The sequence below is a fragment of the Procambarus clarkii genome, chromosome 43 (assembly GCF_040958095.1).
Source record: "Procambarus clarkii isolate CNS0578487 chromosome 43, FALCON_Pclarkii_2.0, whole genome shotgun sequence".
NCBI classification, from domain to species: Eukaryota; Metazoa; Arthropoda; class Malacostraca; order Decapoda; family Cambaridae; genus Procambarus; species Procambarus clarkii.
Genome location: NC_091192.1, coordinates 24322903 through 24335402, shown reverse-complemented (window position 1 = coordinate 24335402; position 12500 = coordinate 24322903). Strand labels below are relative to the sequence as shown.

The 12500-nt window shown below is 47.9% G+C and overlaps 2 protein-coding genes across 4 annotated transcripts in view; one reads left to right on the top strand and one right to left on the bottom strand.

Annotated features, from left to right (window-relative positions):
* LOC138373699 (apolipoprotein A-IV-like) overlaps window positions 1-2625 on the top strand; it is a 34808-nt gene extending 32183 nt beyond the window's left edge. The window contains exons 2-3 of the mRNA XM_069340056.1: window positions 1487-1782; window positions 1966-2625. Of these exons, the coding sequence (XP_069196157.1) occupies window positions 1487-1782; window positions 1966-2625 (956 nt within the window). The remainder of the gene's footprint in view (window positions 1-1486; window positions 1783-1965) is intronic.
* LOC123755876 (serine/arginine repetitive matrix protein 2) overlaps window positions 1-12500 on the bottom strand; it is a 270322-nt gene that overhangs the window by 234397 nt on the left and 23425 nt on the right. The window lies entirely within an intron of this gene.

Genomic DNA, 12500 nt, shown 5'->3' with positions numbered 1-12500 from the left:
AGAGAGAGAAAGTAGAGGGAGAAGGGGGGGGGGGGGAAGAAGGAAGGAAAGCGTGGAGAGAGGGAAGGAGTGAGAGAGTGAAAGATGATGATGATCAGGGAGAGAGGAATGGATAGAGAGAGAGAGTTAGAGGTAAGGTGGTGTGAAAATAAAATAAGTGAAGCCAAATAAAGCATCAAGAGTTGGGAATATTCGACAAAGGAAACCACGAAGAGGGCCAACAGGAGAAATTCAAAGCGAGAATGAGGGTGAAGGAGACAGCCATTGAGCCAGCCAGCCAGCCGGCAAGCAACCGGCTACCAAGCCAGCCGGCAAGCAACCGGCTACCAAGCCAGCCGGCAAGCAACCGGCCATTGAGCCAGCCGGCAAGCAACCAGCCACCGAACCAGCCGGCAAGACACAATATATAATTCCACAACAATCACCACAACTGCCTCGCGTGCAGCGTCACAACCCATTACTAGCTCACAAAGTATTCTTCAAATGCAACACAAACAACGCTTAAACATACAAACCTTAATACAACGCTAATTTTCCAAGCAAAAAAAAAAAAAAGAAGTATATTTAGATAATGATGTGTATCTAGGAACCCCTCAGAGCTGTGTTCGCCCCAGCAGGAACACCACCAACAGAAAATGTGTATTTTGAAGTCATCAGAGCAATAAACCTTGAACTACAGCCTGGTTACCTGCTTGATGGGGTTTTGGGAGCCATATGTTCAGTCGCGCCCAAGTGCCGGCAGGGTGGTGGACGACTGACACCAGGCAGTTTAGTCACACTAATGACTGCAACACCTTAGAACACTTGCACTATGCAATGCAAGGCTCATAGTAAGAGGTGCTAAATTCACACCAAGCGGTGAAAACTCACAATAAACTAGTGCAACACGCGGTGAAAACTCACAATAAGCTAGTGCAACACGCGGTGAAAACTCACAATAAGCCAGTGCAACAAGCGGTGAAAACTAACAATAAGCCAGTGCAACACGCGGTGAAAACTCACAATAAACTAGTGCAACAAGCGGTGAAAACTCACAATAAGCCAGTGCAACACGCGGTGAAAACTCACAATAAACTAGTGCAACAAGCGGTGAAAACTCACAATAAGCCAGTGCAACACGCGGTGAAAACTCACAATAAACTAGTGCAACAAGCGGTGAAAACTCACAATAAGCCAGTGCAACAAGCAGTGAAAACTCACAATAAGCCAGTGCAACACGCGGTGAAAACTCACAATAAGCTAGTGCAACACGCAGTGAAAACTCACAATAAACTAGTGCAACAAGCGGTGAAAACTCACAATAAGCCAGTGCAACAAGCAGTGAAAACTCACAATAAGCCAGTGCCACAAGCGGTGAAAACTCACAATAAGCCAGTGCAACAAGCGGTGAAAACTCACAATAAGCCAGTGCAACAAGCAGTGAAAACTCACAATAAGCCAGTGCAATAAGCGGTGAAAACTCACAATAAGCCAGTGCATCAAGCAGTGAAAACTCACAATAAGCCAGTACAACAAGCAGTGAAAACTCACAATAAGCCAGTGCAACAAGCGGTGAAAACTCACAATAAGCCAGTGCAACAAACGGTGAAAACTCACAATAAGCCAGTGCAACAAGCAGTGAAAACTCACAATAAGCCAGTGCAACAAACGGTGAAAACTCACAATAAGCCAGTGCAACAAGCAGTGAAAACTCACAATAAGCCAGTGCAACAAGCGGTGAAAACTCACAATAAGCCAGTGCAACAAGCAGTGAAAACTCACAAGAAGCCAGTGCAACAAGCGGTGAAAACTCACAATAAGCCAGTGCAACAAGCAGTGAAAACTCACAATAAGCCAGTGCAACAAGCGATGAAAACTCACAATAAGCCAGTGCAACAAGCAGTGAAAACTCACAATAAGCCAGTGCAACAAGCAGTGAAAACTCACAATAAGCCAGTGTAACAAGCGGTGAAAACTCACAATAAGCCAGTGCAACAAGCAGTGAAAACTCACAATAAGCCAGTGCAACAAGCGGTGAAAACTCACAATAAGCCAGTGCAACAAGCGGTGAAAACTCACAATAAGCCAGTGCAACAAACGGTGAAAACTCACAATAAGCCAGTGCAACAAGCAGTGAAAACTCACAATAAGCCAGTGCAACAAGCGGTGAAAACTCACAATAAGCCAGTGCAACAAGCGGTGAAAACTCACAATAAGCCAGTGCAACAAGCGGTGAAAACTCACAATAAGCCAGTGCAACAAGCAGTGAAAACTCACAATAAGCCAGTGCAACAAGCAGTGAAAACTCACAATAAGCCAGTGCAACAAGCAGTGAAAACTCACAATAAGCCAGTGCAACAAGCAGTGAAAACTCACAATAAGCCAGTGCAACAAGCAGTGAAAACTCACAATAAGCCAGTGCAACAAGCAGTGAAAACTCACAATAAGCCAGTGCAACAAGCAGTGAAAACTCACAATAAGCCAGTGCAACAAGCAGTTAAAACTCACAATAAGCCAGTGCAACAAGCAGTGAAAACTCACAATAAGCCAGTGCAACAAGCAGTGAAAACTCACAATAAGCCAGTGCAACAAGCGGTGAAAACTCACAATAAGCCAGTGCAACAAGCGGTGAAAAACTCACAATAAGCCAGTGCAACAAGCAGTGAAAACTCACAATAAGCCAGTGCAACAAGCGGTGAAAACTCACAATAAGCCAGTGCAACAAGCGGTGAAAAACTCACAATAAGCCAGTGTAACAAGCAGTTAAAACTCACAATAAGCCAGTGCAACAAGCAGTTAAAACTCACAATAAGCCAGTGCAACAAGCAGTGAAAACTCACAATAAGCCAGTGCAACAAGCGGTGAAAAACTCACAATAAGCCAGTGCAACAAGCAGTTAAAACTCACAATAAGCCAGTGCAACAAGCAGTTAAAACTCACAATAAGCCAGTGCAACAAGCAGTTAAAACTCACAATAAGCCAGTGCAACAAGCAGTGAAAACTCACAATAAGCCAGTGCAACAAGCGGTGAAAAACTCACAATAAGCCAGTGCAACAAGCAGTTAAAACTCACAATAAGCCAGTGCAACAAGCAGTTAAAACTCACAATAAGCCAGTGCAACAAGCGGTGAAAACTCACAATAAGCCAGTGCAACAAGCGGTGAAAAACTCACAATAAGCCAGTGCAACAAGCAGTGAAAACTCACAATAAGCCAGTGCAACAAGCGGTGAAAACTCACAATAAGCCAGTGCAACAAGCGGTGAAAAACTCACAATAAGCCAGTGTAACAAGCAGTTAAAACTCACAATAAGCCAGTGCAACAAGCAGTTAAAACTCACAATAAGCCAGTGCAACAAGCAGTGAAAACTCACAATAAGCCAGTGCAACAAGCAGTGAAAAACTCACAATAAGCCAGTGCAACAAGCAGTTAAAACTCACAATAAGCCAGTGCAACAAGCAGTTAAAACTCACAATAAGCCAGTGCAACAAGCAGTTAAAACTCACAATAAGCCAGTGCAACAAGCAGTGTAAACTCACAATAAGCCAGTGCAACAAGCGGTGAAAAACTCACAATAAGCCAGTGCAACAAGCAGTTAAAACTCACAATAAGCCAGTGTAACAAGCGGTGAAAAACTCACAATAAGCCAGTGCAACAAGCGGTGAAAACTCACAATAAGCCAGTGTAACAAGCGGTGAAAAACTCACAATAAGCCAGTGCAACAAGCAGTGAAAACTCACAATAAGCCAGTGTAACAAGCGGTGAAAAACTCACAATAAGCCAGTGTAACAAGCGGTGAAAACTCACAATAAGCCAGTGTAACAAGCGGTGAAAAACTCACAATAAGCCAGTGCAACAAGCGGTGAAAACTCACAATAAGCCAGTGTAACAAGCGGTGAAAAACTCACAATAAGCCAGTGCAACAAGCGGTGAAAAACTCACAATAAGCCAGTGTAACAAGCGGTGAAAAACTCACAATAAGCCAGTGCAACAAGCGGTGAAAAACTCACAATAAGCCAGTGTAACAAGCGGTGAAAAACTCACAATAAGCCAGTGCAACAAGCGGTGAAAAACTCACAATAAGCCAGTGCAACAAGCAGTGAAAACTCACAATAAGCCAGTGCAACAAGCGGTGAAAAACTCACAATAAGCCAGTGTAACAAGCGGTGAAAAACTCACAATAAGCCAGTGCAACAAGCGGTGAAAAACTCACAATAAGCCAGAGCAACAAGCGGTGAAAAACTCACAATAAGCCAGTGCAACAAGCAGTGAAAACTCACAATAAGCCAGTGCAACAAGCGGTGAAAAACTCACAATAAGCCAGTGCAACAAGCGGTGAAAAACTCACAATAAGCCAGTGCAACAAGCGGTGAAAAACTCACAATAAGCCAGTGCAACAAGCAGTGAAAAACTCACAATAAGCCAGTGCAACAAGCGGTGAAAAACTCACAATAAGCCAGTGCAACAAGCGGTGAAAAACTCACAATAAGCCAGTGCAACAAGCGGTGAAAAACTCACAATAAGCCAGTGCAACAAGCAGTGAAAAACTCACAATAAGCCAGTGCAACAAGCGGTGAAAAACTCACAATAAGCCAGTGCAACAAGCAGTGAAAACTCACAATAAGCCAGTGCAACAAGCGGTGAAAAACTCACAATAAGCCAGTGCAACAAGCGGTGAAAAACTCACAATAAGCCAGTGCAACAAGCAGTGAAAAACTCACAATAAGCCAGTGCAACAAGCAGTGAAAAACTCACAATAAGCCAGTGCAACAAGCGGTGAAAAACTCACAATAAGCCAGTGCAACAAGCGGTGAAAAACTCACAATAAGCCAGTGCAACAAGCGGTGAAAAACTCACAATAAGCCAGTGCAACAAGCAGTGAAAAACTCACAATAAGCCAGTGCAACAAGCGGTGAAAAACTCACAATAAGCCAGTGCAACAAGCAGTGAAAAACTCACAATAAGCCAGTGCAACAAGCGGTGAAAAACTCACAATAAGCCAGTGCAACAAGCAGTGAAAAACTCACAATAAGCCAGTGCAACAAGCGGTGAAAAACTCACAATAAGCCAGTGCAACAAGCAGTGAAAAACTCACAATAAGCCAGTGCAAACTCGCACCACAAGGCCCAAAACTATCATTTCCAAAGCAGGTCCTTTACAGTAGCGGTCAAGAGGATGTAGCAGCCACACACACCGCTCAAAGTCTCCACTCCCACAATATTTGCTTTCCAATACTCCCCCCCCCCCAGCACCCCCCAACACGGGGGGGGGGCGGGGGTGCTTCGCGGTTGAGTGGACAGGGCTAGGGGGTCATAGTCCGAATGACCCGGGTTCGATTCCCGGCAGAGGCGACAACAAATGAGCAGAGATTCTTTCACCCCTGATCACTTAGCAGTAAATAGGTACCTGGGAGTTAGACAGCTAATACGGGCTGCTTCCTGGGGATGTGTGTGTGTGTGTGTGCGTGTGTTAGAGTGAAATATATATTGTAAACATAATAAAGAGGGGAAAAATATTGGCTAGAAAGATGGGGTCTAAGAGCTAAGTAGCTCGATTCTCCAGATACAAACAGTAAATACACACACACACACACACGCTGGAATATTTTATGGTGTGGGCTTTGAGTCCCGGTGAGGGACGTGCGGCCATTGAGTGCTCACCACAACAGTCTGGCATTCACAAGGCTGCTCTTATTTTGGTGATGAAGACTGAGAGTCCCGCGAGCAGCCACACGCTCCTACACCGTCCTCTGCTCTCTCACACATTTTAAATTTTTATAAATTTTGCCCCGAGGGGCGAGTTTATTAGGCAGCGCCACTCATCTTGTGAGTGGACACACCGCCATAGTGACAGTATTGGGCAGCGCCACTCATCCTGTGAGTGGACACACCGCCATAGTGACAATATTGGGCAGCGCCACTCATCCTGTGAGTGGACACACCGCCATAGTGACAATATTGGGCAGCGCCACTCATCCTGTGAGTGGACACACCGCCATAGCAGCATGTACAACACTCCCCAATAGGAAGGAAACCCGCTGGGTTGTTCATCCTGTCACTTGTACCCAGACACAGCTGGGAGTTGCTTAACTGTCTCAAGTGAACAGCTCCTCAAACAAGAAGATTAACATCTATCAACCCTTAAAAGCTTACGTTATCTTGCGGGTGCAAAATGGGGAAATCTTTTAAGGACAGTATCAATATTTGACAAATAGTGTTTTCCTAACTCCAACAATGTGGGGTTTATTATTCTACACATACTTCTACACACTTTCCGCCACACACACTTGTGTATGCCAACAACGGCTTCCACAGGTGCACACTAGCAGTGAACGGATTTTATCAGATTCTTCAACCCGTTCTCGCACTTGCTTATAGTCAATATCTTGCTTATGAATAAGTGCATATGTGACATACTAATTTATTGTGAATATTTGTGTTTACCTTGAAAAGCTGAATAGAAAACCCACAACCTAACCTGACCTTCTTATTATGTTAAGATATTACAATTAGTACTGAACCTATACCTATATTGATATTACAGTTTTATAAAAATAATAAAACAAAACTAAAATATTTAAATAAATTGTAAAATAACTGAGGATATTGTCAAATTTTGTATCTAATCTCTATTGTTTAATAAAACTCTGAGAGAAAAAGTTAGTGCCTTGAAAAAAAATATGGTTAGGAATATGTCACATATATACTTATAAGCGAAATATTGACTATAAGCAATAAGTCATATATGTGCTGTCTTGTGCGAGAGCAGGTTGCAACCTTAACGCCACCGACTAGTCCGTCCATAATGAAATGTATTAGTAAACATTAAAGCCCAGCAACAATGACATTTTCTATGAATCGACCTCGATAGGTTAGGTGGGTTGCGTTGCCTGCGTTCCTACGTTTCTGGTTAGGCAAAACCGTTTCTGTTTTTTGTTTTTTTACCGTTTTACCGTACGTTTCTGGTTTACAGCTGTTACAAAACAGCTGCGTTTTAAACGAAATAATCAACAGAGAGAGAGAGAGAGAACAGTCTAATGTATTTGATTACATTTGTAAAATGTGCAACATAATAGGAAACAAGAAGTAATATAAGTTAACAATGGAATAGTTCATTATAATTTAATATAACCATCAAATTAGTATAAGGTTCCGAGCAGAACAATAACATCACTACGCCATAAATCTTCACTTTCTTCTCTCAACCAAGGGAAAGTGTCGCACTGAAGTGTTTGTTCATCTGTACACACGTACCCAGGAGGCCAGGGACACGGGTGCTGGCCCCTTCTCATACCCAGGTGGCCAGGGACATGGGTGCCGGCCCCTTCTCATACCCAGGAGGCCAGGGACATGGGTGCCGGCCCCTTCTCATACCCAGGAGGCCAGGGACATGGGTGCCGGCCCCTTCTCATACCCAGGAGGCCAGGGACATGGGTGCCGGCCAGGGACATGGGTGCCGGCCCCTTCTCATACCCAGGAGGCCAGGGACATGGGTGCCGGCCCCTTCTCATACCCAGGAGGCCAGGGACATGGGTGCCGGCCCCTTCTCATACCCAGGAGGCCAGGGACACGGGTGCCGGCCCCCTTCTCATACCCAGGAGGCCAGGGACACGGGTGCTGGCCCCCTTCTCATACCCAGGAGGCCCGGGACACGGGTGCCGGCGCCCTTCTCATACCCAGGAGGCCAGGGACATGGGTGCTGGCCCCTTCTCATACCCAGGAGGCCAGGGACATGGGTGCCGGCCCCTTCTCATACCCAGGAGGCCAGGGACATGGGTGCCGGCCCCTTCTCATACCCAGGAGGCCAGGGACATGGGTGCTGGCCCCTTCTCATACCCAGGAGGCCAGGGACATGGGTGCTGGCCCCTTCTCATACCCAGGAAGTGTGAGCTATGTGATGTCATGTGGCTCACATGGGTGAACGCCGCTCTCCACATGCCCATGAGGCGTCGAGTGTTCATGTGATGACATGTAACCCACATGAGTGAACGCTGCCTCACCAGGTGTTTAACTATTCACCCCGTTAATATTTGATCACAGGCGCCCGGCACTAGTTCCTACAATACAACCAGTTTTACAACAATTTGTTCATCATTCAACCTGTCCTCACACTTGACGACTCCATATTTTGTAGGTTAAAGGTGCAAACGTACACACCGAATGTTATGCAGTGAAAATAAACCATTGCATAATGCTTTATTTTGCGGTAACCTTGTACGGGGTTCAAGGTTAACGGTCATCATCCTCAGTCATACAAACTGGACGCTTAATGACTCCCGGCGGGACTGGAATGTCTCCAGTTCTTATATAGGTTTTATCAACAAGAATGTATTAAGGTAGTTGTATGGCGGAAGAAGCCATAGCTGTCAGTATTGACATATCCCTGGACTTTTGCTGTTCTTCAACTAACGGGTCTTCCAGTTATCAAGATAGATAGTATTCCCGTTATTTGGCCAGGTAACGGGTCAAACATCCAGCCAGCCAGCCAGCCAGCCAGGCCAACCTACCACCAACACCAGCCAACATGGCACACCAATCAACCAGCAGACCATCAATCAACCAGCCTGCACATCAACAACAACAGAAGTACACTTACATCGCATCAGGCTTGGATACCCAAGTGCATGGGAAATAGGCTTACAGGTTCCGGAAGATGAGAGGAAATGTCAGCACTGTGGAGAAATGCCCGACAGACCACTGGAACATTATCTAACACAGTGCACAGTTACAAACCCATTAAGATTTCAACTTGGATTCAACAGAGCAGAAGTTGTTAAACACATGGGGCAAAATCTTACTGAAGCGACCATACGAGTCATAAATACTCATACTCCGCCCAAGTAAAACAGAAACAAGCAACAATTGATGGGCCAGCGACAAGCTTAGGGCCCACGCAGGGATATCCCTAAGAATAAGCAGCCACACCAAGCAAGAGGGCCACAGCAACAGGAGGGCCACACTAACAAGAGGGCCACACACCAACAAGAGGGCCACACACCAACAAGAGGGCCACACACCAACAAGAGGGCCACACACCAACAAGAGGGCCACACCAACAAGAGGGCCACACACCAACAAGAGGGCCACACCAACAAGAGGGCCACACACCAACAAGAGGGCCACACACCAACAAGAGGGCCACACACCAACAAGAGGGCCACACACCAACAAGAGGGCCACACACCAACAAGAGGGCCACACACCAACAAGAGGGCCACACACCAACAAGAGGGCCACACACCAACAAGAGGGCCACACCAACAAGAGGGCCACACACCAACAAGAGGGCCACACACCAACAAGAGGGCCACACACCAACAAGAGGGCCACACCAACAAGAGGGCCACACACCAACAAGAGGGCCACACACCAACAAGAGGGCCACACACCAACAAGAGGGCCACACCAACAAGAGGGCCACACACCAACAAGTGGGCCACACACCAACAAGAGGGCCACACACCAACAAGAGGGCCACACACCAACAAGAGGGCCACACACCAACAAGAGGGCCACACCAAGAAGAGGGCCACACCAAGAAGAGGGCCACACACCAACAAGAGGGCCACACACCAAGAGGGCCACACCAACAAGAGGGCCACACACCAACAAGAGGGCCACACACCAACAAGAGGGCCACACACCAACAAGAGGGCCACACACCAATAAGAGGGCCACACCAACAAGAGGGCCACACACCAACAAGAGGGCCACACACCAACAAGAGGGCCACACACCAACAAGAGGGCCACACACCAACAAGAGGGCCACACACCAACAAGAGGGCCACACACCAACAAGAGGGCCACACACCAACAAGAGGGCCACACACCAACAAGAGGGCCACACACCAACAAGAGGGCCACACACCAACAAGAGGGCCACACACCAACAAGAGGGCCACACACCAAGAAGAGGGCAACAGCAACAAGAGGGCCACAGCAACAAGAGGGCCACAGCAACAAGAGGGCCACACACCAACAAGAGGGCCACACAGCAACAAGAGGGCCACACACCAACAAGAGGGCCACACACCAACAAGAGGGCCACACACCAACAAGAGGGCCACAGCAACAAGAGGGCCACAACAAGAGGACCACACACCAACAAGAGGGCCACAGCAACAAGAGGGCCACACACCAACAAGAGGGCCACACCAACAAGAGGGCCACAGCAACAAGAGGGCCACACCAACAAGAGGGCCACAGCAACAAGAGGGCCACACACCAACAAGAGGGCCACAGCAACAAGAGGGCCACACACCAACAAGAGGGCCACACCAACAAGAGGGCCACACACCAACAAGAGGGCCACACACCAACAAGAGGGCCACACACCAACAAGAGGGCCACACACCAACAAGAGGGCCACACACCAACAAGAGGGCCACACCAACAAGAGGGCCACACACCAACAAGAGGGCCACACCAACAAGAGGGCCACACACCAACAAGAGGGCCACACCAACAAGAGGGCCACACACCAACAAGAGGGCCACACCAACAAGAGGGCCACACACCAACAAGAGGGCCACACCAACAAGAGGGCCACACACCAACAAGAGGGCCACACCAACAAGAGGGCCACACACCAACAGAGGGCCACACCAACAGAGGGCCACACCAACAGAGGGCCACACCAAGAAGAGGGCCACACACCAACAAGAGGGCCACACACCAAGAGGGCCACACCAACAAGAGGGCCACACCAACAGAGGGCCACACCAACAGAGGGCCACACACCAACAAGAGGGCCACACCAACAAGAGGGCCACACACCAACAAGAGGGCCACACCAACAAGAGGGCCACACACCAACAAGAGGGCCACACCAACAAGAGGGCCACACCAACAAGAGGGCCACACACCAACAAGAGGGCCACACCAACAGAGGGCCACACCAACAGAGGGCCACACCAACAAGAGGGCCACACTAACAAGAGGGCCACACACCAACAAGAGGGCCACACCAACAAGAGGGCCACACACCAACAAGAGGGCCACACCAACAGAGGGCCACACCAACAGAGGGCCACACACCAACAGAGGGCCACACCAACAGAGGGCCACACCAACAGAGGGCCACACACCAACAGAGGGCCACACCAACAGAGGGCCACACCAACAGAGGGCCACACCAACAAGAGGGCCACACCAACAAGAGGGCCACACCAACAAGAGGGCCACACCAACAGAGGGCCACACCAACAGAGGGGTCCAGCCACGTGCAGCTAACCAGTAAATCAATACTCTTATGTTTCCTCGCCTTCTTTCATCACTTCCTTCCTATTTGTATGTACACTGTATCTTATACTTGAGAAACTCACTCACACTCACTCACTCACTCACTCACTCTCTCTCTCTCTCTCTCTCTCTCTCTCTCTCTCTCTCTCTCTCTCTCTCTCTCTCTCTCTCTCTCTCTCTCTCTCACACACACATCCTCTGTCTCTCTCTCTCTCACACACATCCCCTCGCTCTCCTTACACTCTCGCTAACTCTCAGTAATACCTATAGCAGTATTGTGGAACAGAGCGAGGTCTGTGAGCCAGGAGCGTCACTCTTCCTGTACACCGAGAAAACTTGTGTGGTGTTCCGTTTACTTAGGAGGAAGGCGGCATCACACTACCATCCAACATGGCGTCCTATACCCAAATATTTTCATTTATCCATTCATGAAAACTTTCCAAGGGGTTCAATTGTGGCGCTTGGCGCTAGAGCGTTTCCTCAGGTCCGTAATTGCGTCGTGTCTGTGACATCACAACTGTGACTGCTTTTGATTGATTGTGTACTCTGAGAGCTGGTCGTGAACAGGGAGGTGATTGTTGCTGACGATCCTCTTGTGGCAACTTGTCTGCATCTTACTGTGTCGTGGAAACATTTCTGGAACTTTGTTCTTGTCTTCGTCCTCCTGGAATGTATACACCGAGCGAACAATTCACTTGCAGAGAGTAAGTCACAGTAACGTGACTCAAGATTAGTAACCCAATCCACACATACAATTGGGAAGTGACGACGTTTGGGTCCGCACACACACAGCCCCGCTCCTGTGCCAGATAAGTCCTCTACGGGCTCACCATAGCCCGTGCTACTTGGAACTTGTTCCGAGTAGCTGAATCTATAACAACGTTTGGGTCCATGTAAGGCACATCACGCGGGGTCCAGGACGCGGGTCCGGGCGGGCAGCGCGCCTTCACCTTCCATCCATGTCCTCGGTGTGGGTCGGGTTACTACTCGTTTATCATTACGATTCAGTATTCAATAATTGAACTTAAAACAAAGCCCTAGTAGAGGGCAGGTAGTGACAGTGGCGCCAGACACTACCTTGAGCGGTGAGTTAAGACATCATGTGTTCCATTATGGCGTAATAATGTTAACTGCGACACTCTCAAGTGAAGGTTAATGTCAGCAGACATGACAGTAACAAAACTATTCAGACAATACCTGGAGCATACCTGGAGACGGTTCCGAGAGTTCTTCTACTACCTGAGCCCGGTCTGAGGCCAGGTCAATTAATAGCTTAATAT